This window comes from Nesoenas mayeri (genome assembly GCF_963082525.1).
Source record: "Nesoenas mayeri genome assembly, chromosome: 6".
Classification (NCBI taxonomy): Eukaryota; Metazoa; Chordata; class Aves; order Columbiformes; family Columbidae; genus Nesoenas; species Nesoenas mayeri.
This window is the reverse complement of record NC_137545.1, coordinates 13698203-13725498: the sequence shown is the minus strand read 5'-3', so window position 1 is coordinate 13725498 and position 27296 is coordinate 13698203. Positions and strand designations below refer to the sequence as shown.

The 27296-nt window shown below is 41.4% G+C and overlaps 1 protein-coding gene across 1 annotated transcript in view; it reads left to right on the top strand.

Annotated features, from left to right (window-relative positions):
• Positions 1-27296, top strand: part of MAP2 (microtubule associated protein 2) — a gene marked incomplete at its 5' end in the record, with an annotated part of 69493 nt that overhangs the window by 20634 nt on the left and 21563 nt on the right. The window contains 5 exons of the mRNA XM_080346700.1: positions 2494-2571; positions 16412-20218; positions 20466-20672; positions 21056-21190; positions 25259-25320. Of these exons, the coding sequence (XP_080202826.1) occupies positions 2494-2571; positions 16412-20218; positions 20466-20672; positions 21056-21190; positions 25259-25320 (4289 nt within the window). The remainder of the gene's footprint in view (positions 1-2493; positions 2572-16411; positions 20219-20465; positions 20673-21055; positions 21191-25258; positions 25321-27296) is intronic.

Below are 27296 nucleotides of genomic sequence, written 5' to 3'. Positions count from 1 at the left end.
GCCATGTACAATGTAAGAGGGAAAGATTAATGTCTGAAGAGGTAAAGATTAGAGGAGAGGCATATAAAAAGAAAGTGAGGTTTAGCTGGTTGGGTGGTAGCTACTCAGAAAGGTAAAGGAGAGGCATCTCAACAGGGAACAGAGAGGAACAGGGCACACCAGTTGAGGGTGGAGAGGGTTTAGCAGACAGCCAGGGTGAGGGGAGATTGTGGGAGAGGAAGTTACATCAGGTGGGAGCAAATGCCAGTAGTGCAGACTGGGAATGGTACCACTGCCACTGGTTTGTGCTGTGCCCTGTCCTCCTTCTGGCTCCTTTGTGAAATGTCTCTGTGAATTACAGGTGTGTATGTATATATATATTTAAAGGTAAGTGTACAGCCATTTTTACCTACAGTGCTTCGTCCCTGCCAGGAAACTTCCACAGTAGCTTGAACATGTACACCAAGGGCCAGAGAAAGGCCATACTCTGTCCTGAGGCAGGGCAAGTCTTGCAAACCTGCCCCAGGATAAGTTCTGCTCAGCGCACGTATGTTGTGATCAGATCAAAATCATGCCTTGCGTTTTTTTCCCCACAGGCACTCTGCTTTGTTTGGTACAGTGGCTGGACCCTGCTTAGGAATGAATTAAAGTCTATGGTTTAACCCCAGCCAGCATCTAAGAACCATGCAGTGGGGTGAGGGAGAAAATCAGAAGACTAAAAGCGAGAAAACTCATGAGTTGAGATAAAGACAGTTTAATAAGTGAAGCAAAAGCCACATATACAAGTAAAGCAAAACAAGGAATTAATGCACCGCATTCCGTGGGCAGGCAGGTGTTCAGCCATCGCCAGGACAGCCAGGCCCCATCACATGTAACCATTACTTGGGAAGGCAAATACCATCACTCCAAACGTGCCACCCTTTCTTTCTTCTTCCCTCAGCTTTTAATACTGAGCATGATGTCATATGGTGTGGAATATCCCTTTGGTCAAGTGGGGTCAGCTGTCCCAGCTGTGTCCCTTCCCAGGCTCTTGTACACTCTCCATCTTCTTGTTGTCAGGCCGGTATGAGGAGCTGAAAAGTCCTTAACTGCTTTGCAACAACTACAACAACAGTGTGTTATCCATGTTATTCTCATACTAAATCCAAAACATAGCACTGTACCAACTACTAGGAAGAAAACTAAATCTATCCCAGCTGAAACCACAACAGTACTTGAGAATATTTGTTGGAAATTTGATTTCCAAGGTCTTTTGCTTCATTGAACTTATTTTGAACTGCAGCAAGGACATCTGTTGCTTGGTAATTCTCTTCCTTATAGAGACTCAATTTTATGTGAAACATCCCAATTCTTCATACATATTTAAGCACAGATTGCTTCACTGGAGCCTGGGTAAGGCAAAATTAGTTAGATAAGACATTTAAAAAAAAAAATTGTGAGAAGTATGTCTTCAGTGAGTAACTGTTCGTGTTGCAGTTCCTGTGGTCAGTGCGTGTTAAGTAAGTGCAGATAGAATTGCATTGTGATGAAAATACAATTACTCTGTCCCTGGACAGCACATCTTAAGGACAAGTCACATAAGGGGCTCTTCAAAACCATACAGAAATCGATAGGAGGAGACCTGGCAAATTCTGCTGGGGCTTTCAAGCTGGCCTTTCTGTGCTTGGGGAGAAGCCCTGAATCAGAAATTGAGATCTGCCTGTTGAGAGCTGCCTAAATGTGAGAACACATGTCCCAATAGTGGAACTGTTTTTAAAGAAAAAATAAATCTTAAGGTACTTGGTATGAAATCAGATGCAGAGGTTATGCTGAGCTCATTTTAGAAGCAGTTTGTTTAGGATTTCATCGTACTTGAATTGAAATAATTGAAGAAACATCATCTGGTTTCAGCATCTAGTCTTGTGAATGTGAATGAATCTAAAGCCTAGTCTAAGTGCGTCTAAGATTTCACTGCACCTTGCTCAGCTGAGTCACTAATATGTCATGTCTGACATAAGTTGCCTATGCTGATGTCTTTTGAATTTAGACAAGCAATGTTTGCATGTATTCTCCAATTAACCTTGAACTCAGCTGAAGAATAAAAAAAGTGTGCAGAATGTTTTTTATTTGTGTACTGAAGGTGAATTAAAGAGATTGGATGCCAATTTCTGATTATCCGCATTAATTTATAAAGTCTCTTATGCTCAGATGCTTTATTGTTGTTGCCTTGGATGCCTGGAGGTTTTCTGAGTGGCAATACTGATTTAGAAGATAACTTTGTACTGTTTTTTTGTATTGTATTCTATGACCAGATTTTTGAAAATAATTCATACCGTCTGAAAAAAAAAATATGTTCTTTTATTATAACTTTAAAAGTCCATATATTCTCAAAGGGTCTATCTGGAAATCCACTAGGCACAAGTCCCCATTGAATAGTTCTCTCAGCTGGGCGGAAGAGGCTGACTGCAGCTTGGACCAAGTATCACTCTTGCCAGGATTAATTGCTGTATCTCATTTTCACTGTTTGATTTCTAGCAGTCGAAGAGTCCGCCAACCTGCCTCCTTCCCCACCTCCATCGCCAGCTTCCGAGCAGACTGGAGCTCTGGAGGAAGGTAAGGGTCTGCTGGACTTGCAGTGCACAGCTGTCAGCAGAGGGATGAGATATGAATCTAAAGGATGGGGGAAATCAGAAAATGGAGATACTTTCTGCAGCTTCATGTGAAAAGATAAGGCATTCCCCATCTGCAAACCAACTGCAGTGCGTGGATGAGGTAGACACATATGCACAGAGGTAACTGACAGAATATGTTAAGTACATCCTTATTAAATAAAAAAAGATGGTGATGCTCACTTTTTTTGTCTGTTATACACAATATGAGCCAAGATGTCTGCTGTCCCAATGTGGTCACCAAAGCTGTGATTCAGTAGGGGTCATCTTTGTTTTCTTTGGATTTGTTTGGCTGCTTTTTCTTAATAACCATTAGCTTTGTTTTTGCAATCTTAAATGCATGAAAGCAAGGAGATTCAGAGTTGGATCATTTATTTGTTCTTCGACCTGTAATTCATGCTTCAATGCCTATGTGTATTGGGGGTTCTGTACACAGGGTGCAGGAGTCACAAAGCAAATTTCTACTCTGTTCTGCACAATGAATGTTCAGTTTCACTACATTTTCCTTCTGCTAAAATCCTCTGCAGCAAAGAACTTAAGTGTTGCCTTCATTTTAAGCTGGGGCCTAAACCCCAGTGAAATTGTCACACTGGTAAGCATGTTCATCAGTGCTTTGTCCGACAGAAGACAATTGCTTCATCAAGGCCTTCAGTAAAGGGAGACAGCAATATGTTAAAACTGAGCCATACCATGTAGATATGAGGGAAGGATTTGGGTACAGAATCTCTAGGGGACTATCAGTTAAACTTTGCCATACCAATAGTGTTTTTATGTGTCCATTTATTTCTTTCTTGGATTTTCTTTTAGCATTTTTTTTTTCTTTCTTTTTGTTAAATAAATGAATGGAAATAATTTCTTATCATCTACTGAACAAACTTTGTTGGTATTTTAACACAAGGCCTCTGTTAATTTTGCAAGTGGATGGTTCCGATTTCATGTGCTAACATAGTCCAGCTCTTAGTTTATCAGGCACTGCAATTAGGTGTGTTCTATCCTGTGGTCATTCTTAAGAAAATGCAATGTCACGGTTTCTCTTATCTTTCCCTATATGGGCCACCAATAAATCTGTCAAAGTTTATTGAAGGCGACAATAAACCGTGGCAGATGCTCTCTGTTACTGCCCCACTCTCCCCGTTAAGGAAAAGGTGATAAGGAAAGGGAGAGAGACTTAGACTTGCAAGTTAGAAAGGAAGTTTTAAAATGCTTTACTAACAAAATATACAAAACCAATCTTGAATATCCTGGGGTAGCACAGGGTTCCCCCCTCCCGCGGTGGATGGAGCTGGCATTGCTCCTGCAGCTGCAGGGCAGGCACAGTAAACCAGAACTGGATTCAGGGATGCAGGGTGTGGATCTAGACCTCGGATCGCAGGGACGATGGGCAGAGTACTCTTCAGATGCCAGCGGTGGTCAAGACCCTCATGGTCTCCCACTTTTATAGGGCGTATGATGTGGATGGCATGGAATACTCAATTGGTCAGTTTTAGTGTCCTGTTCTGTCTGCTCTTTCTTGCAGATATATCCAGTTATCAGAATCCTTTGTTATAGCAATAAATCTAAACATGGGGCTTGTTCTGCATTCCATTGGTCATCTTATCAGCTTCAGAGCACAGTGTCTAAAAAAACATGCAGTTACCTAGAAGGTACTTAGAAGAACTTAGCTGAACTTGAACTTGACTTCAGTAAAGCCTTTGACATAGTCTCCCACAGCATCCTCACAGCTAAGCTGAGGAGGTGTGGTCTAGACAATAGAGTAGTGAGGTGGGTTGCAAACTGGCTTAAGGAGAGAAGCCAGAGAGTGGTAGTCAATGGTGCGGAGTCTAGTTGGAGGCCAGTATCTAGTGGAGTGCCTCAGGGGTCAGTACTGGGGCCAGTATTATTCAATATATTCATTAACAATTTAGACGAGGGAATAGAGTGTACTATCAGCAAGTTTGCTGATGACACCAAGCTGGGAGGAGTGGCTGACACGCCAGAAGGCTGTGCTGCCATCCAGAGACCTGGACAGGCTGGAGAGTTGGGCGAGGAATAACCTAATGAAATTTAACAAGGGAAAGTGTAGAGTCCTGCATCTGGGCAGGAACAACCCCAGGTTCCAGTATAGGTTGGGAAAGTACATATTAGAGAGCAGTGTAGGGGAAAGGGACCTGGGGGTCCTGGTGGACAACAGAATGACCATGAGCCAGCACTGTGCCCTTGTGGCCAGGAAGGCCAATGGCATCCTGGGGTGTATTACAAGGGGAGTGGTTAGTAGGTCGAGAGAGGTTCTCCTCACCCTCTACTCTGCCCTGGTGAGACCTCATGTAGAATATTGTGTCCAGTTCTGGGCCCCTCAGTTCCAGAAGGACAGGGAACTGCTGGAGAGAGTCCAGCGTAGGGCAACAAAGATGATGGAGTGGAGCACCTTCCTTATGAGGAAAGGCTGAGGGAGCTGAGTCTCTTTAGTTTGGAGAAGAGGAGACTGAGGGGTGACCTTATTAATGTTTATAAATACATAAAGGGTGAGTACCATGAGGATGGAGCCAGGCTCTTCTCGGTGGCAAACAATGATAGGACAAGGGGTAATGGCATCAAGCTGGAACACAAGAGGTTCCACTTAAATTTGAGAAAAAACTTCTTCTCAGTAAGGGTGACAGACACTGGAACAGGCTGCCCAGGGGGGTTGTGGAGTCTCCTTCTCTGGAGACATTCAAAACCCACCTGGACATGTTCCTGTACGACCTCACCTAGGTGTTACTGCTCCAGCAGGGGGATTGGACTGGATGATCTTTTGAGGTCCCTTCCAATCCCAAACATACTGTGATACTGTGAAAATTCACTAAAAGAGAACTGGTCTTGTTTTTAACAAAACCAGGACTTGTAATTACGGGCTGTGTTAACAACAACATTTGTAAGTCTGCTGTACTGGAAATACCTATTAGATGTGGTTAGTAACCAATATAAATTTTTTTGATTAATTGATTGCTGATTTAAAATAAAAAAATCTGCACATTGTTTAAAATAAAATAGTACATGAGTTCCTAGAGTCGTCACCTAGAGGTAATGGCAATCAAAACTACTAACTGAAAGGGAAGCTAGTAGGGCATTAGCAGAGGCTTTTACAATTATTACCAGGGGTTTACCATTATTTTTTAATATATAGTTCACTTGCCTAGTTCAGCGTATGCTGTTTGGTTTTTTGTATCACAATGAAGGGCTTGCTTTTTTGCTGCAGGCCAGTGTCAAGGTTCTTAGGTCAAACATCCTTAGCTGAGGATTAGCTTTGTGTACTGTTTCTATCAGCAGTATTATTTAAATGTATTTTAGGATTTTATAAATTACTCATATTGATTAATTGACAGAAGGTTGTAGATTGCCCCCTAAGTAAATGGAAACCACTTTGCTAGTTGTATTAACATAAGAAGGTGGCAAAAGACTATACAACTTGAGGTTATTAAGAGCTACCGGACTATGCTGTTCCCAGCTGTGCATATGACTCAGCAAGTCACTTAACATCGTTGTTTTTCCTCTTTCTGTACATGTAGAATTCAGTTAATATAATAGCACTTACCTTCCCTGCAGGGGTGGTTGCAAGGACTGAAAGGTCAGTATTTGGGAGACATTTTGATGATTTACAAAATGCCACATTTTTCAAAAATATTAAAATAATTTCCTTTAATGTTACTGAAAAGAGACTTTTCCATTACAAGATTTTGATTCAGCTCTTCATTTTTCCAAGCAGATGGCCTGTATAAATTCTAAAAGTGTAGGTTTGTAAGGGAAGTATGGAGAGAAATGATGTGCTGAGTCATTAATGCACTCTGCTGGAAGCTTCTTGTTTATGTCCAGCTCTGAAACTGGAACTCACAGTAGAGCTGGTTGATGAACAGAAGGAACTTCTTGAAAACAATTTCACCAGATGTTTATTGTGGTTCTTTTTCCCAAAATATCAGTGTTGTCAATTCAATGTAGTTAATGGTAGTAAAAGTCTTGTGTTCTGCTCTGTGTTAGAAGTTGTGGTCCTTGTTTTCTGTGGGTAAGTTGAGCTTTTGTGGACTTGATTGAGCCAGACCTGTCATTTTTATTCAGGTAAAGCTCCCATTCAGAAGAGTTTGTCTCAATAGGGTTTGACCCAATTTTATTGTACTTGTTTAATCTTTCAGTTCCCTATACCATCTGGCTGTCCATCCTCATGCACGTTTACATTGTCTGTCTGTCTGCTCAGTAGAATATAATTTATTAATTTAACCCAGTTCTACAGTTGTTGAGCAAAAAATGGTGAATGCTTGGTGTGCGTATCTACCTCAGGCCTCCCTTTTACTCCTTCTCTTAGAACATTTTCCTAATGCACTTGTCAGAGTGTGTTGCATCGCTGTGAATCCAGAAGAGACTTCCTTCAGTCATGGTAGGAAGGAAATCACTGTTGTAGACATGACAAAGGTGGATGTGGCCAGCCATGCAGCAAACACAAATTAAAAAAAAAAAAAGGTAGAAAAGACAGAGAGGTTTGTGGGTCAAGTGTATTCATGAGAGAAAGGAGTCAGTGGATGTAGGTTTCCTTCATTGGACTGCAGAAAAACATTCAAATGAGCCTGTCCCTTTATACTGCTGCAGAAGGTAAGATGACTGACTTATTGAAATTATTTACTTCAACTACAGTAACATAATTTTGCTCCAAAAATTTTCCCTAGCACTGTCTAATCCTTTTATCAATTGTATCTGGTCATGCAGGGCTGATGCGATATTCTCTTGCCAACGTGGCATTTTTTTGTGCTCTGTGCCTTTTGACAATGGTCAACAATGTTTTAATGTAAAAATCTTTCTAAACGTTACAAGATAGAAGGATGCCTTTGATGGGTTGTCTTCCATTTTGAAATAGGCATTTCAGATTAAGCTTTAAATATCAAATAAGAATATTTTGCAAACTGAAAGGAACCAAGTATCCTATGGAAATGGATCTATTTACAGTGAAAATTACTTATTGAAAGGCATTTTTGAAAGATACCTGGAAGCTAAAACTGAATTAGCCTTTGTGAGAAGTGATTTTAGTCTTGGACTTTAGAATAGATTGAGAATTTTTCCCATGCTTTGAGACAAAAAAGAACTATTAGGAGGGGCTAAAATAACAAAGAAAGGATTTTTTTCTTGTTGCCGAGATAAAAGCAAATCCTTTAAAGATATCATTACCTTGTAAATGAAATTATCTGCAGTAATTTTCAAAATATCTTGATTAAAACTGATAAATAAACAATGTAAATCTGTAATAGCCACAGACATAGCAGCCCCTAACAACACTAGACTTTGCACTCCTAATGAATTTGGACTATCACAATAATATGTATATAAAGCATTTTTACTGTTGTCAGTTCCTGTAGTTTTAAGGAGCAGTAGGCTCCATTCAGAGCCTATTAAGAAGGATTTTTCAGCCTTGTTTGCATCAGTATAGAGAAGTCCTGGGGTTTCACTCTTCTTGATGCATTTTACCTCTGAAGGGCCCCTGGATAAATATGACTCATAACTGGAAGGAGAGCCTCCACTTTTGCACATCCTCTTGCTCTGTGTTCTGCTTCCAGCCATATCAACCTTCTTTTCTCCACAGTGTCCCAGTTCCAGCGGAAGAGATGGTGCCTGTGTCAACCCTTTCCACTCTTGTGCACAGTAATACACAGACTAGCGTGAGGGCACCCTGCAAAGAAGCTAGAGTTTTAGTTTTGAATCTTTTCAGATTTAGGAGGGAGTCGATTCCTGGTCTCTCGCACCCTGAGACGTGTCCTCCCTCCCTGTAACTAGTCTTTTGCAAACCGTGAGCCCCCTCAAATCTGACACTGAATTTTGTAGAAGCTTCTGTGGAGAAGAAATACACAGGTTCTGCATTGCGAGTGTTTCAAGATGCTTCCCTGCAGCATTGCTGCTGGCTCTTAAGTACTAGGGAAAGGTGGGAGCCCAGGCTCAGCCCTGTGTTTGGCATTGCCTGTTGCAGTGCTCGGCAGATCTTCCTGCTTGGTGGAGGTGGGTTGCCAGCTTATCTTTCCACACCTACCTCTTTTAAGCATGCATAAACCCCTGAATCTGCAGTTTGGATTCCACTACAAGAGTGAAGCAACTAAACTATCAGTGATTCAGGCACTCTTTGTGTGCTGAAATAAATTGTGAGAACAGTTCTCTTGAAGCTCCATGGGTGCCATTGTGTATGTGCATAGGTGCACACAGCCTACCTTCAGTCCTGACCAGCCTCAGGGCAGTCTGAAACATGGGTCATCTTCCTTTTGCCGCACAATGATACATACTGGAGCTACTAATATTGCCATTGATTAATATTTTTTCTTCCTTTTTGTGGCTGATTGAGGCTGAATGGGTTGATACTTCTTTAGCCAGGCAGAAGAAATACATGTCATTACATTACATGACGCTTGCTGCCATGTTGCTGCAGAAAGCACAGGGAGCTTTTTATAAAGCCATAGATGTTGTCTTGTCGTGGTGTGCTATAGAAAGAAGCTTAAAACTTATTGTTATTCACCAGGAAAGAACCTTAGAGCTCTTATAGATGGAATTGGTTTAGATAAAAATTGCTTTCCAAGACTTGGATAATGGTAGTTACAGCTGCATTTGTGAGGCATCTTGTTTCCAGGTCACACACAGAGATCTGGTTAATCTGTGTCGGGTTGCCTGTGTTAAAACCTTGCTTTCTGACTGAGTGTTTTGGATCTGAGAGGAAAGTTTTGGAGGCTCTGGGGAAGTGCTTTAAGTTGCAATTGCCTGGAGAAAGGCCAGGGACTGGGCATGGGCTTGTTCTTGACACTAGTGGGAAATGCAACAGGGTAGCTGCAGCTGCTGAAGGCATCCTGTGAATATAGTGTTAATCAAACTGCTGGTTGTCATACACAGAAAACGGGCTTAAACATATTTTCTCTAGTACTAGCTGTTTCGTTTTTCATAACTTTATTCACAGTGAGAGGGCACCTTAGCTGACACAAGTTCTCAAGTCTCCCCTTTAGGTTTGCATGGATTGGATGGTAGGACAATAATTTCTATTGGGCTGTATTCTTTTTCTTTGTCTTGCAAAACCAAACCCAAGCTCCCCCTCCCTGTAGCTGTCAGTAGCTGGTGTAGTTCTGAGGTGATTATGTGATTATCTGCAATGCTACAGTGGCGAGTGAATTAAGCTGTCATTCCAAAGCATTGACAAACACTGAGGTGGGAGCTAGTTCACCCACGGAAACATGACACAACAGCATAAAATATAGGACTTAGAGAGACTGCTGTGGGCAGCTTTTGGTGGCCTTTGTCAGGAAAAAAGGTATTTAGGGAAGGGTTTTTTTGGTTGTCTAAATGTTACTTATTTACAAGGAAAAGAAGGAAGTGGGGAATTTTGAAACAGATACAATAAGAAATAAATCCACCATTGACCAAAGTGGTTTGTTTTTTAACTAAAGGCCTTTTTTAAATTTACACTTTCAAGTAGTTTACCTGATGACTGTGGTGGTTACAACTGTGTTGGGATACTTTTTAAATACAGTCCGTCAGCTATGTAATAGCTTTAAGTATCAGTGCAAGTTGTGAGATGTGGTTTGTGTACAATACGTATTCCTCTAAATAATGAGAGTATAGTTTTGAAATGCACTTATTGTGACGGTTGGTTTCCAGTGTTCATAAACACTGTAGGAAACACCGCATATGTGGCCTATGTGTTAAAATGCACAGCTGCCTTGTTCCTCCATCCTGCATTAACCTGTAGCCTGGCTGATTTCATCTACTCTGCAGTATGAGGCAGTGGCTGTTGTTGTTGCATGTGTCCATCCTGTCTTGTCTTTTCTTTGTCTGTCTGTCCTGCAGTTTTTGTCTGTGTGTGTCTATTTGTAGATGAAGGGGCGGAGGATAAGGTGGGACCGCTCCAGCACTGCCCGGGCTGTGGGCCCACTGCCAGCAGGGAGTGGCGTAAACACCTGGCCCCCTCCATTTCAGTGTCTGTGCCTGATGATGAGCCCTACAATTCAGACGAGGAGTACTATGAACACCCTTTGTTCAGCTCGGAGTGGACTGGCTCTAGTACACATCCCAGTGCCACAGTGAAGAGCGCAGAGGTCTTGTTGGGCCATGACGAAGGTGAACTAAACATGGTCCCATTTTGTTCCTCTTCCCCTCTACTCACCTGCCATCCATTCCATTATATGTGTGCCTGGGATTGCCGCTTTCTGGGGAGGGAAACCCAGGGTTTTTTTTTTCCTCACATGGAAGTGACACCCCTTCAGAATCTCTCCATCTCAAAGTGAAGCTGCAGTGTGAGCCGTGAATGCAGCTTTGGAGTCAGTGAAACCATGGTCCCTGCTTAAATCAGGGTTCTTGGTCTACTGGCCTGGCTTAGAGCAGAAGCAAAAGGAGCAGCTAGTTAAAAGAAGCCTAAGTTAATTTGTTCTTTGTGCCAGAGAATCGGTGCCAAGAACAGTATGCAAGGCTAAAGATTGTTGCTGGAGGTAAGTCAGTTGTTAACACAATGGGGGAAAAATCCATGTCTATACCAAGGATAGCAGTAAAAAATCTTTAATTCTCCAGTAGGCAAAGTAGATCAATTTTACTCCAGTATACACAGGTGACTTCAGGCAGTATTGGGTCATGTTTGATCTCCAGTTGTTTTGTGGATACACCCAGTTAACACTGTGTCAGCTGAAGGCTGACAAGGAGGAAAAAAAAAAGTTTACTGTTACCGTGTTTCTATACTCCCTTTTTCTATGGTCTGGACAGATCAGTAAGTATTATGTCCTCAGTGGGGGTTACATAAAAGTGAAATGGCTTTTGAGGAATCAAGGCATAATCTATTTCAGTGACTAACAGGAATGCCGACTTCTTCTCCGAGGCTAAATAGATCACCTTTTGTCTCGCAACATTTGACTAATTCAGTCTTGGGACGCAGGAGCTGAAGTTAAAAATAGTACTGAATCCTCTAAAGGTTTGTGTCTCAGGAAGATGGAGGTGTGTTCTTGAAATTGTTCACTGGGTCATTTCAATAAGAGCAGAGTTGTTTAGAATTAACAGGATAATATAGTCTAATGCTGCAACAGCACCAGAAAGAGATCAGTGCTAGTAATCGAAGATTGTTTATATCAGCATGTCTTGCCTGAAGCTCAGGAAGACAGAAAATCACAGGAGTAGCCTTACTATAGCTGGATGCCTATAGCGGTACTTGGAGCACTCCTGGATGGGTTAATGCATGGGCAGCTTCCTTTTCAGTCATATACATCTACCCCTGGTGGAAGTGTAAGATCTCAGAACACCTGTGAGGGGAAAAAAAAGGGAAGGGAAATAAGCTTGATCATCAGTGAAAAGATAGGCATTATGAAACAGCCCTCCCCACTTGCTGCCTCTAAGATTGCAGTCGATTTGGCTTAAGAGGTCTGTGCACAAAGGGAGTCTGTAGGATTCCTTCATTAAGTAAGGATAACTCTCTACTTTGGTGAGAAATGAGTTTTAATCATGTGGCACTGTGCAAAGTGTTTTAGAAAATGGAGGTGTATACCTGAAATTGCTCAGACTAAAATGAGAGGCTTTCCTTAAATTTTTTTAGTTGAAAGGGATGCACATGTAAAACTGTATAAAATCAGAAAAAGAGAAGTAAAGCAAATTATTCAAGTCAAGGCCTCTTGTAGCTGGATACTTGCTGTTCTGCCAGGCTGCTTTTACATCTGCCCATGTGGAAATATCCCTGTAACACTCAGGCATCAGTCTAGTTCTGATTCTGAATCTTCTGGCTTCTCTTCATGTAAGATACAGTATTTAACCGTAATCACATTTTTTTATATGTTATTAATAATGTATTGTACTTTACATAGTGATATTTTCTCAGCCTCAAATAGTGTTTGTGTTTGTCAAATCACTTTTTGAAGACCATAACTGAAGTGGACGGTTGATTCTCTGGCTTTAACTGTGGCAATCTCAGGAGGAAAATCAAGCCGTTGTAAAGAGGTTTTACTTTAATACCAAGAGATGATACAGCCACTTACAGGTTTCAAACCACTTGGTTCTAAGTTTGATTCAGCAAAGGCCTTTAAGCATGAGACACACTTTAAACCACGGGGGTCATCAGGTTGACTGCAGCATGACTGCTGGTCAGCTGCTTGGGTATGTTGCTGAGACACAGGTTTCAAGCTTAATCCTGACTTACAGAGCGTAGTAATATTCTATCTGAGTAGCAATGGCAGAACACTCCAGAATGGGAACCTTCCTCGTCATCCTTCTGCCATGGCATGAGTAAAGACTGCTCTTCATACTACTATACTGATCCTAAGAGCCCGTAGGCTGAGTGAAGTCTTTTAGAAATTCAGATGAACAGTTATATTGCACTCATTGGTTTCTTTGACATAATTGGTGATGAGGAGCCTGGAAGCTAGTGGGGAAACAGAACAGAAAGGAAAATGGAGAGCCCTTGTGTTAAATCTGTGATTTTTCACACACAAAGTTCGGATGTCAGGCAGCCTAAGGGAGAAATTGTTTATAAACCCGCTCAGTGTAGGAATCTTGGCAGAATTCTTGCAAATCCATTAGTTGTCAGCGATACACAAGGCTTATTAAGACTATGGAAGTGGCTCAAGATTTTACCAAATCCGGGATCCATGTTTTAAATTGACTTGCTGGCATTTAGTTGTCAGTATTGCCAAGGTCAGTGGAAAGAAATGAATGCCTCATACCTTCCTCCACCTCAATTGAATGTCTCGTACTGGATTAAACAGCACATTTGTCAGAAAAATATCAATGTACTTTGAACTCATTGATGCATTGGTGTTGTCAGAGCCATCTATCATTCAAATAGCATCTCCATTTGCAATGAATATTTGACCCAGTCATTTTTGGGAGAGGTATACCTGTAAAACACTTTCAGCTCTCATCTTACAGCATAAATGTGCTTCTTTGGGGAAGATAGGTTGTTTGGTTTGGTTTTTGGGTTTTTGTTTGTTTGGTTTTTTTTTCCTCTAAGGAAAATTAAGTTCCGCAGTGACAAAAAATGGGCTGGATACTAGCAGTCCTTTGATAAACTTAAATCCAAAATGTTTAGAGCTGAAAGTGTTATGCAGAAGTAGTCCTGTTGAACTGTGTGCTTGGTGTTTACTGTTGGTGTTGATGTCACCTCCTTTTTCCATCCCCAAGAAGAACCAGTAGAGAGTCCGATGGCTGTGGAAATGAGACCTGCTGCTCTTCCTGGGAAGCAACTGGGGAAAGAGCACGGGCACATTGAGCCTTTGGATCAGGCAAAGGGCCCCTGTGAGGGTCAGTCTGATTCTGGTTTGGAGGCCAAAGTGTGTCATGAAGACAAAGTGCCGAGTGTGGCATCCAGCAGGGAGAGAGTAACTGTTGTGGCAGAAACGCCCCTGAAAGACACGTCCCCTTCCTCGGCCAAGGAAGGTGTGTCCTCCTTGGGTTTGCATGTGTTTGCTGCCGGTGAATCCTTCTCCAGCTTTCTCCAGTGCTTTCCAAGGCTGCTTCATTGGCTGTTCTTCTCATCGATGAGTATGACTGCTCTTGTTATTATGCTTGAAGAGTGCGTAGCAGATAATATGATTGCATAGGTGCTGTATGACAACATGGTTTCCCACCATTGCGGCTGATTCCTGATTTTTTTACTTTGCCATGATAAATATGCTTTGCAGCTAAGCTGATTCCTCTGTGCAAGCCTTTTTCCCCCATCTCCGATGTGTTTGCCAGTCACATTGCTAATCTATGTATATTTTTTTCTTTTTGGTGCAGAGATTCATCTGCTTTTCTTTCAAAAAGTAGATTTATTGACTTTGGCTATGACATAAAGAGGCTTAAACTGTAGAAATGTTTTAATTTGCAGTGTGCGGGGTTGCTGTGTTTTGGGTTTTTGTTTTTTGGTTGTGTTTTTTGGGAGTGGGGGTTTTTTGGGGTTGGTTTTTTTTTGGTGTATTTGCTTCAATGCATCTGGTTTAGCTTCCCTAAAGCTATCGCTTCTTATGTCATATCCTTGCCATTCATTGCAGTCCACCCTTCCTCTCCTCAGTCATTGCCAGAACTCTGATTTTTTGTGTGTCTTACCTTATTACAAATGTTTAACCCTGCTGGAGTGCCCTTCTTAGGCAAAACCTCCATCAGTTCCACTGGGACATTTGCCTTGATAGTAAAGTTTAGGATTGGGTGCATAGAGTGAAGTTCTGATCTGGCTGCTGAACAAAATATTTACTGCAATCAATATTTTTTTTTCAATATGTAAGAACTAGGCTTCAAAATTTTCCTTTTAATGGTATTTCTTTTCAGCCAATACAACAAGGTATAAAAACAGATTTTGTGGAGTAGTGCGGTACCCATTCACTACCTGGCTAAGAAATGCTACATTTGAGAGGCTGGTGTTGTGGCTAGTCCAGCTAGAGGGTATTAAATGCCTTTGGCAGTCAGGATATGTTTCAATGACATTGGTGTTGTTCATTTGCACTACAGTAAGAAGCACAATAGGGTACATAAAGCAAGTTAGTATCTAGCTGTTTAATTTCTATGAAACCAGGATGATATTAACTCAATGGCCATGTTTTTATGCTTCATAGGGTTTGCAAGTAAATCATCACATGCAAAAACGTAAAGGAGCATAATTATTGTAGTTGTAGAGCTCTGTTTTTTCTACCTGCAGAGTTCGGAATGGCAGTTGCTTTTTTGACTAAATGTTAACATATGCAAATATTTTAAGAATGACAAATACTTTAATACTAATTGTTCTAAAGACTTCTGATTCATTGGAGCAAAAAGATGACTCCATTGACTTTAAATCAGGAGATTCGGAGTTGGTCCAATGCTTATTGTAACGAGCTTTAGAAAAAACACATAAAACTATTTTTACAAATTATGGGAGAAAGTTCTGCCACGTTCTGCAGTATCTGTCTCCATATTTTCCATGATAAGAAGATTTCTATATGATAGGAATAATTATTTTCCATGGGATATTAAAAAAGAACATGCTATTAATGATTAACAGAGCATGTATAAAAAGTCACTTAACTAGGTATTACTCCCTAAAAATATCGTAACATACCGTAAGACTAGCATTTTTACTTTTAAATTAAGTTAATTAGGGCCTGATGTACAGTCACTGAAACATGCCAAGTACTCTTTGACCTCAGTTACAGCTGAAGGTGGCTGGTCATTTTGAAGACCACACCTTTAAGATCTGGGACTATTATTACCATAGTTCTGTTCCTGATTTACACATACTGGTTTCATGATGGCAGTGAAATTTTTGTCATTTGCCAAAGAGTGAATGTCAAAAGTTGGTATAATTAAAAAACCAGCCTCTTCTGACACAAAACGTTTTGTATGCATCATTTATTTAGTTTAGGCTGCTTGTAGAAGAAAAATGTAAAAAAAGTTATAGAAATGTATAAGTATGCATGTTTTAAATGTCAGCAACACACAAAGTTACTATTGATTTGATTTATTCTTGCAAACTTTACTAACTCAGAACTAACAAACTACAGAGTCCAGCAAAGCATACCAGTGAAGTGAAAATTGCTTGTGATTTCACTGTTACGTACAAACCATGAAGATAAAAAATTCACATGAAATCATCTCATTTCAGTGGTCACAACTCACATTTTCACTATAAAACCTCATATATTGAAAGGAAGCTAGGGTTTAACACTTTAAAGCAGATTTCTAGGTGGTTTGCCTTGTTGCATGTTTGCATCTGCCTCCCTCTCCTTTCCATCATTCATACCAGGATGTTGTTGTAAGCCACGTGACTGTCTGCCTGTGTAAGTGCTTTAATAATTTTGTTATAAAACCCAAACAAACTACTTCAGATTTACTTGCAGCTACGAAGATGGATTTCCGTGTCCAGGAGGGTGCACACCTTTTCACAGCAGAACCATTAGACACAAAGCAACAAGAATCTGGGAAAGACAGTAAGACTGGTGAGCAACCTAAGCATGATGCCTTAGTTCCACAGCCGGCAAAAACAGAGGCTTTAGATAAAAAGGATTCGCAGAGCAAAGACAAAGAAAAAATGCCTTCATCTCTATCAGAACAGATCTTGGAAACTGATTCACAAAAGAAAGGGGAACTCAGTTTTGCAGAACTTGCTGCCAAACCTCCCGCTTCTCAAACACAAAAGGACTTGTCGTCTGAACTGCCTAAAGGGAGCAAAACAGAAGAAAGGACTGCAGATGTGCCCTCATCATCCAACCAGGTCATATCTATGAAATTTAAAGACGACCTTAAAGATGTCCAAGATTTTGCCATCAGCCATGGTGACAGTTCTCTGTTGCCATCTGAACCCAAGGCAGAAGCATCCAAAAGTGAACTTCCTTCAGGCCCATCTCCTGCTGTCCCCCAGGAGCTTCCATTCAAAGACAGTTCCAAAACAAAACAGGAACGCCCTGACCAACTGTTTGCCGAAGATCTTACTAAAGATGAACAGTTGTACAGAGACAGGACGCTAGCTCTGCAAGAATTCTCAGCAGTAACTGTAGATGGCCTGAAAACGCCAAGCACCCAGAAAATAGCCGCATGGGGGGAGGAAAAGGACATGACCAAGGATGAGAGTGATGAGGAAGAAAGGTATGACTTCTATGATAAAGGGGAGGCTCGAATATTAGATGATGGTAAATTTACCACAAAACCTGAAGTGAACACACTTTCCCTAAACAAAACAGAGTTTGAAAAGGATGGTGAAGCTAAGAAGTCACCTGATATCCTCAAAACAGAAAAAGAAATGGATCAAAGTGGGCTCTCAGCAACAGTAGACAAGAAAAAGGAGGTCCAGCCAAGCACACAGATACCCCCAGCCACATTAAGCCATGAACTCACCCTTGAAAAAACAGTAGAGCACCCTGATACCACTCAGTTATCCAGAGTTACAGAGAAAGTCCCTGACGCACCAAGTTTAACCACTGATAAGACTCATACTCTAGAACCTTCTCAAGGGAAAGATGTTAAAAAAGATACCAAGGAGGATAAGACAAGTGTTTCAGCTCCTCATCAAATGGAAGAAGAGGAGGATCGATCAGGAATGTCGAAGTATTTTGAAACCTCTGCTCTGAAAGAGGAAGCCTTCAAAGCAGATGCTCTGAAACAAGGCAGTGATTACTATGAGCTTAGTGACACTAAAGAAAGCATGTATGAGCCTTATCAGACAGATCGTCTAATACCTGAAGACAAAGAGGAGGAGGAGGAGGAAGAATTACAGACAGAATTGGATCAGCAGAGTATACCTGCTCATGAAATAGGGTACAGTACCCTGGCCCAGAGCTTTGCACCAGACAAATCTGAAGAACCAAGCTCCCCAACAGAAAGAATGTTCACTATTGACCCCAAAGTCTATGGGGATAAGAGAGAGCTCCACAGTAAAAATAAAGATGACCTAACTCTGAGCAGGAGCTTGGGACTTGGGGGGAGATCTGCAATTGAACAGAGAAGTATGTCTATTAACCTGCCCATGTCCTGCCTGGATTCAATAGCTCTAGGGTTTAGCTTTGGTCGTGCACATGATCTTTCTCCCCTCGCTTCAGATATTCTGACTAACACGAGTGGAAGTATGGATGAAGGTGATGACTACTTGCCAGCAACCACACCAGCATTGGAGAAGGCCCCCTGCTTCCCCATTGATAGCAGAGAGGAAGATGAGCACATTGAAGAAGAAAAAGCAATGGTAGAAGAAAAAGTTCAGCCTGAGACCTTGACCGAATCACCTTTCCTGGCCAAAGATTATTACAAAAATGGGTCTGTCCTGGCTCCTGACCTGCCTGAAATGTTAGACTTAGCAGGGACGAGATCTAGATTAGCCTCTGTGAGTGCAGATGCTGAGATGGCACAAAAGAAGTCAGTTCCTTCTGATACTGTTGTGGAAGACAGCAGCACAGCCCTGCCACATGTGACAGATGAAAACCACGTAACTCTAAAAGCGGAAAGCCAGCTAGAAGACTTGGGCTACTGTGTTTTCAATAAGTACACAGTCCCACTCCCTTCTCCGGTTCAGGACAGTGAGAATTTAACCAGTGAAACCTGTCCCTTTTATGAAGGCACAGATGAAAAACTGAGACGCGGCCTTGCTCCTGACCTGTCTTTAATAGAAGTGAAGCTGGCAGCAGCTGAAAAATCGAAAGAAGAATTACTCAGTGAGAAAGACTTAGGTCAGCATGGCACTGGTGAGTCTGTTCTGGCCAGGGACTTTGAGCAGGAGAAAAAAGAGAAGCTGGATACTGTGCTAGAAAAAAGTGAAGATCAAGTTGACTCTAAAGAGGTCTATTCCATTAAAGGTGCCGAGCCTGAGAAGACAAGACCTGAGGCAATCTTAGAAATGAAAGAAGAGAGTGTGGCTGACAAAGTTCATGTAACTGATGATACAATGTATGGCAGAATATCAGCATCAGCGGTAGCCATAGAAAGAGGTGCTGTTTCTTTGTTGATGGAGAAGGAGGAGAAGACTCTTAGTGTTGTTCCTGAAATAGCTGAGATAGAAGCTCCAATAAAACCAGATTACAATGCTATAAAGCACGATATGGAAGTGGCTGCAATGAGAGCTGACCAAGAATATCAGAGCCAGTTAGATTCTAAGATCAGTGAGGTTGTTTCTCTTCCTTCAGGGAAGGACAAAGCCTCTGTTAAAAGAGCAGAGCCTGAAACCAAAGACACTCAACAGAAAGATCAGACTGTCTTGTCCAGAGAAGCAAAGGATGCAGATGTACTTTCCAAGACTGAGCCTAGTTATGTGAAGGACAGCACCAAACTGTCTGAAACAGAAATTAAGGAAAAAGTAACTAAACCCGATCTGGTGCATCAAGAGGCAGTTGATAAAGAGGAATCTTATGAATCTAGTGGAGAGCATGATCAAGCCCAAGAAGGCTTGAATGGAGAATCTTTGAAACCAGAGGATATCAAAGCAGAACCTCCAAAACCACCTGTGTCTGGGGAAGAGATGCCTGCACAGTTACCAGCAAAGGAGCCTTCTGAGGAGCTTCTTCCGAAAGCCGAGCCTCTCCAGGAAGAGCCTGCTGAGATTCAGATGGAGAGCATACCACAGCCTGCAGAAGGAACTGAAAGGATTCCTGATACAGCTGTGAAACCTGTGGAAATCCAAAAGCTGCCGCCATGTGAAGTGACAGCTGGGGCCACAAAAGGGGAAGAACGTGAGGAAGAAGAGGTAGAAGTAGGGCAAGAAGAAAAAGAAGAGGATAAACAGCATCTTGTATCGGAAATACCCCCAGAAATAGCCTTTGGGAAACCTACTGCTGATGAAATGCTAGCCAAGGGTAGCCCAGAAGCACTACCTGAACTGAAAGGCATCATTGAATCCGTGGTGACAGTGGAGGATGACTTTATCACAGTAGTGCAGACAACAGTTGATGAGGGTGAATCTGCTACTCACAGCGTGCGCTTTGCTGCTACCCAGCAGGAAGACATCGAAACAGGGGACTCCCAGGCTGAAGAGGAGCCGGAGGTTGAGGAAGTGGCCGACATTGAAGTTGAGCCCAAGGAGGGCTCCCCAGAAGCTCCTGCTTCGCCCCAGAGAGAAGAGATCTTGCTCACTGACTACAAGACAGAGACGTGTGACGATTACAAAGATGAAACAACAATCGATGACTCCATCATGGACACAGACAGTCTCTGGGCAGATACTCAAGGTGTGCATTATCCTTTCTGTTTTGTCTGTTAAATATTTTTGCTTCCAAATCATAATGATCAAAAAGCAAAATTATTATAGTTGTAATTGTAATCTTCGCATGTTCCAGAAAAATGGTAAAATAGTCCACCTTTTTTATTAATCCGCCTGCTCTGTCTTCAATTATTTTTTTCCCTGCTCCACTGTAGTATGGTTAACATTTGTTACTAATCTTTTGTTTGTTGTTATAATTTGCTCTGATCCTACAGATGATGATAGGAGCATCATGACTGAACAGTTAGAGACTGTTCCTAAAGAGGAGAAGGCAGAGAGAGAATTACGAAGATCATCTCTCGATAAGCATAAAAAAGAGAAACCTTTTAAAACTGGGAGAGGCAGGATTTCTACTCCTGAAAGGAAAATAGCTAAAAAGGAACCTAGCACACTCTCCAGAGATGAAGTGAGAAGGAAAAAAGGTTCATTTAACACTACCTATTACTATATATATGTATATAATCTTATTTTATTTTATTTTACTGTTTTACAGTACTATACAGTTACTCTGTTGTAGATGATGTGCACCTTAACAGTAGCGTGGTAGTGTACAACTCTATGAAAAGCCATGTGTAAGGCTCACTGCTCCACTGGTCCCATTTCATTCTAGGCATGCCCCCACATCCCCGGGTAACACATATGAGGTGCTCCCCCTCTTCCAACTTAGGATTTGTTCTCCCCAATAGAAGCGGCGCCTTGGGTTGGAGTTGTGGAGCAGTGGGCCTGCCACTTGATGTATTGTCATATGAAACTGTTTGCTGGTTTTTTTCCTGATTGTATGTTTTTTGTGTTTTCTTGTCCATAGCAGTGTATAAGAAAACTGAACTTGCTAAAAAAACTGAAGTTCAGGCCCACTCTCCCTCCAGGAAAATAATTTTAAAACCTGCTATCAAATATACTAGACCAACTCATCTCTCCTGTGTTAAACGGAAGCAGACAGGTGACTGCGTTCTATTCAGTTATGCAATGTGGCTGGCAAACATAGACATTTTTTTTTGTTAAATCTCATGGCAGTAGCAGCTTCTCTATTTTTTATTTTTTTCTCCAAGAATATCAGTCTTCACAAATAGTATTGCTTTTTTAGTGTTTTGTATCATTTTGATTTTCTTTCATTCCTGGTATTTGGTTTTTTTTTTGTTTAATGGAGGCCATGATCATGTATGCTTGTCATTGCTTCGACCTCCAAGTGCTGTGGTTGTAACTTGGCATCGTGCTTATAGTGTGGTGTTGTAGGAATCTCTACTCATCTTTTTTTGTTTTTCTTTTAATTACGCCTTTTCTTTTGTTTGTTTTTCTGGTGGGAAGATGTTGGCAGCATAAACCATAGTATGCATTTCCATTATTTTGCTTTTTTACTCTCACGCATAATAAGAAGTGTTTCAGACTTATATTTTGTTGATTGATGTTAACTGCATTGATGCTTCCCAATCTGTCACTGATATTTATGCTGTACAGTCGAAATCCACAGGGGTAATCCAGCCACATGCAACATGAAGCTGAGAGAGAAGAAACCCGGGCTCACGCTACAAATGCATTCCAAGCAAAAATCTTAATATTTGGTAGAGGAAGGTGAAAGGACAAAACAAATGATTCCTGTTACATCTTGATAGGTGTATCGTTACTTAGGGGACGAAAAAGAATACTTTCAGCGTTTCCGTCATATTACTTGTTGTTACTGTGAGTTCAGAGTGGAAAGATGAACATCTTGAATTTTCTGGTGATCTTAAAAAAAAAGAAAAAAAAATTGCTAAAAGAGGTCAGATTTTCTGTAACATAGCCGCATGCTGCAGTGCAGTTGTTCATGAGTGAAACTAGGGCCATTAAAAGAACCACGCACAGCAATGCAGAGCTACATCAGCTTCTTCTCATGGCTTAGAAATTAAAAGCAGGATTTATTACTCATCCTATAGTTAAACAGTGCAATACCAAAAGTGTTCCTTAAGCACTCGTTCCCATCCAGTTTTGCACCAGTGAGTCACTCCTGTTCTAAATTTAGACCAGTCTCAGTATGGAAGTCTGACTAGTGAAAATACAGTAAAAGGATAGCTATGCAAGAGTAGCTATAATATTGTGCCTCAACTGCGTGACGTGTGTGTGGTCTCCTGGTTGTATTCCGTTAGGACAACTGAACTAAATACTCTGTCCCATCACCTTGCTTCTGTTGGGGAATCTGATGCTTTTACTTCCTCCCCTCATGAGAACTGGAGCCAGGGAAGGAAAGGCTGATACAGACCCCTCTGTGCTGCAGTGATGACTCCCTCCTCAGTTTGCAGTCTCTAGGCTGTCCTAACTTGGCACTCTAGACCAGAACTACCCAAGAGTGAGGAATTTTTTTTAAAGGATTAAAACAGCTCTTCTTGCTACTTCTTGCTGTTTGATGAAGCACAGCTTGATCAGCTCAGGAGTTATTCCCCATAATTCAAGTGTTCTTTCAAAAGACCCAGTGGGTTCAATAAGCAGTGGAAATGGGGGGAAAAAATGCTGGCTTTATAGTGTTCTCAACTTCATTTACACGTCTACAGCCATGTGGTCAGTGCTGTCTTGCCCTCAGATACTGTATAGCACTAACTCCTCTGAACTCTTCTTGCCCAGTAGTGTCCTGGAGAGTCCCAAGTCACACCGATAGACTCGCAGAAGGAAATCTGCCCAGTGCCTTAAATGTCTGCTGCCTGACAACTGACAAACACCTACCGAAGCAGATATATTAGTCAAAGTGAAAACACAAATCATGTCCCAGTACATTTAAATCCTGAGATGGAGAGCAACCAAAATAACGGACCCAGATTGATCATCACATTTGCAGTTATGCGGGTTGAACTTTGATGTTTGGGTTCTAAAGCAGAGTAGCTTGAACTGTGCCACAAAGTGAACAAAAATATCTCTTAGAATGTTTTACCACACTCAGTGTTGCTGGAAAATTCACAGTATCCCTTATTTTATTCTGCCTCACCTTTTTATACTTACTGATGGGACTCAAGAAGAGGGCATGTGAAAGGATATCACATAGCACTGTTCTCTTAAGAGTGTAGGCGGCCATATGTTAACCTAAATATCCCTGAACCTGAACCAGTCATCCAGCTCTTCCCAGGATCTGGAATTTAGAGAGACAGTGTCTCTCTCACTTTTTTATTTTTACGTAAAATACAGCACCATTGCTTGAAGCCAATATCAATTGTCAGTGTGTCCTGTTTGTCAGTTTTAGTGATACCTGGCCAATGGAGCCCCACAAAGAATCTCTTGGCAGTGTAGTCTATACAACTTCGAGTGTATTGCAGTCAGTTAAAATCTTGGTATTGCATTTACCGTGACTTTAATATGAAACATATTTAGTTCTAAGCGTCTACCCCAAAAAAGTTAATGTTTGCTCATTTTTTCTGTGTAGTGGCCCAGAGAATGACATCTTTCCCCTATTTTCCCCTCAGTACCAGGAAAAAAAAAATCCCACATCACTGTGAAGTAAGTACTGGCATATACCAGTAACTCACAGTGCCATTTCCCAACTCATGTTTTGTGAGTGGCCATGAGATGCTGTGGTACCATCAGAGGAGCATTGATGGTGGCAGGCCAGGACAATTACCTGGCGAGAGTCACTATGTGATAGACTTCTGTTCCTCATCTTCAGTTCTGGGGTCACCCCCTGAAGTAAAACAGGTTCATTGTGTATTTAAACTGACAGCAGAGCCTGTCGAGATCTTTTGTTCTGATGGAGAAGTTGTGGTTTGTTCAGGTAAGTCAGCACAAGCAGCACAGCTGTTCTTTCGCTTCATAGTGGCAGCTGGTTAGGGTTCAATACCAAGAGAAGGAGGAAAGAAGCTGTTTGTTATTATTTAGAAGAGATGTAAACCAGACCAAAACCAGCAGTAACAGATGCGGTAAAGTGTGATGCAGGAGGGCTGTGCTGTACTGATGCCTGTTACAAATTCAGAAGAACTGAAGTTTGCAGTTGTATATTCTTATCCTCCTCCCAAGTTTTCTCTCCTTCAATTAAAAAAAAAATAAATAAAAAAGCAGCAATGAAATTATATTGAGAGCAGAACCAGAGTAATAAGTGTGGCAGAAGACCAGGGATCTCCTCACTACACCTGGGAACTGCACAGGAAAACAAGGAAATTAATCAGTTCTGTCCTGTTTGATGTGTTAGGGTTGGTTTTACAGTTGTAAGGCAGTTGGGTATACAGCAAAAGGTTATCATCTGAGACCACTGTCCTGTTTCTGCATTTACTAAGGGCATTGGGGCACAGATGCCAAAAGGTTTCACATCTAGTTTTTGTGTAGCAAATCACTTCCTGAACAACATTGTTGGGGTGAAACTAAGAACCTGCTTTCTGAGAAGCTGCCCCCTTCCAAAACTTTTCGTAAGGATGGAATCTAAGTCAGACAGAAAAATCTTACCTCAAACCATGTTGTATCAGATAAATGAAATACTGAATTAATATATTTGATGTCCAAAATATAATTTGAATTGCTAAAGTCTGAGGGCTTAGTTGACCTATGGCACACAGACCTTGATGACACAACTAGGAAGATAATTCAACAGCAAATCTCTCTCCTTCTGTTAGGAATGTTGGCTAATATTTTGGAAAGTGGTGATTTCAGAGGTCTCTCTTAAAATTTTCATTTGTGGTTTACTTGAAGGGGCCTGATTTTTAGAGGACAGTCCTGAAAATTGGGATGCTAAGGTGTCTGAGGATTGACCTTTAGAACTAGACCCTTGTAGAGGTGTCGACTATTTCTTGAACTTTTTACTTTAGCTTCTAGACTTCTAGGAACATGAATACTGAATTTCATTTTGTTTAAAACGCATAGAATACCTTTTTACCTCAAGCATGGTGAACATAGGACGTTTTTAAGGCAGGTGCATTTCTGCATACAGTTTGCTGAGAGTAATTCACAAAGTAATTGCTTTGTATAGTAATTCCAAAGCATTTAATTGTATTCACAAGTGTACAAAGTGGAAATGCTTATTATTTTTGTTTTTAACTATCAAGTATTTTTTTGGGTTTCTCAGCAGCAGGTGGTGAAACGAACCAGGCTCCTGGTGTATTTAAACAAGCAAAGGAAAAACTCTCAGTGAGTAAAATCATCTTATTCATCTTCATAATCTCCTTTTGTCCTTATTTCTGATCTTTTTGTGTTAATTCAGTAAGTTATTGTGTGTTCCATTTAAAATTTGTGTTTCGTTTAGAATTTTCCCATGTTCATTATTCATTTAAAAGGGTCATTAAAACCACCTTACCCGAATAACCTCTGAATTACAGTTCCGGGTAGCAGATGATGACAGTTTGCAGATCCATAGGGGGCAGAGAGACTTCAAACTGCAGGAGCTGGATGTTGTTCAGCGTTTTGAGCCGGGTCATCCTCAGGGATAAACTGTGGACTCTGGCCCCTTCTGCAGCACCCTATTCATACTGCCACCTTGCTCGATTGCTCTGCAGGCAGAAACCCTCCCCCAGGACTTCCTATAAATTTCCTAATATATTCCATGGCTCATGTGTTTCATCTGTCTGACCACATCATCACTTCTTTGGGAAACAATAAATTGTGTCTCATGAAGTGCTGCATGTTATTAACGAATCGTAAGAAATTGTTAATGATTATAGCAGCATAACTTATTGGAGGCTTTGGAGGAGCTGTGAAATTGAGATGTGAATTTAGCCATGGATTCTGGGATTTCATGTGGTTTTTCAGGTCTGACACATTTCAGTTCATAACTGGAAAACTTCTAGAGCTTCTTCACTAGTACAGCAAGAAGTATCTGGACAGGTTTCTGGTCTGAGTCAGTAGTATGGTTTATTACTGTCTTTTCGTGGGGGGTGATCAACACTTACGCAAAGGAAGTCACTACTAGCCCATTTTCAGTGTCACCTGTGTTTGTGGAGTGCTCTAAGTACAAGCACTGCAAAATAATTCTCTGAAATTATACGCTTTCTATACACCTCTCTCACTCCTGTCATTTGCATTGTTCCAAAGATCACGAGTCTGTTCCCTGCTTACTTTCTCTCCCTGTTGCCCCACTTCTCTGATTGCCACACTCCCACATCTTGTGGACATTTTCTCTTCCATGCTTTGGCTTCACCTCTGATTTTATGAAGACCTCTCCCTTTTTATTGTGCTTATTCCTGATTTTCAGCTTTTATGTCCTTCAAATGCAGCCTTTTCCTCACTACTGGTAATGTTGGATAATCCAGCCTCATCAGTTTTGTTATTCATCTTCAAACTACAGTTTACGTGCTGCTTTGCAGACAAGTTCAGGAAAGGCTAAGCAGTTCCATCTGCTGGAAGGAGCTGTGTACCTGCGGTAGAAAGATGCTGAGAACATCGGTCATGTGTTAGGAACACCTCTGAAATAAAGTGAGGTTCCTGCATCCCAACTTCAGCAATCCTTGAGTCTTAGTGTTAGGTAGATCTTTGTCCTGTGGACAGCTGGCACTTCCAACAACATGAATTATAACAGAGGTCAAAGGTAAAGTATTGCCAACAGAGAATAAGAACAGTTTCCTGGGTTAAAGCACAGGCAAGGACTGAGGCATTTGCTTTCTTTGCTTGCTCTGCCAGCCTTGAGCATGCTGCTGAAACCGGGTTGGGCCAGATTCTGCTGCTGTTACTGATGCTAAAAAGTGCCTTGTTCCTTAAGTAACACTGAGGGGATCTAGACTGTGGTAGTCTCTGAGCAGTGCATTAAGTCAAGGTCACACCTTTTCCCCAGCAGTTCCATTGAAAGATCTCAGTCTCGTTCATCTGTAGCATCCCCGTTAGATGCACATATTCATGGAGGATGCTGTATGCAATATGAGTGAAAAGGACAAGGTCTCTACATTGTTCCTAGAATCTTAATCCGTAAGAGTCTTCCAGTCTTGTCAGGGCAAACATTTTGCGTGACCCGCAAGTTGATAAAAGCAAGAAATGCTGAATGAATATTTGAGGCTCAAACCATGTGTGCTTAGTTACACCTCAAGTTCAGAAAACTGTGGAAAAGGTATTTTCAGGATGTCTGCCTCTTGGAGCCACACAACATAGATGCCCTGCTTCCACCAAGTCTCCGCATC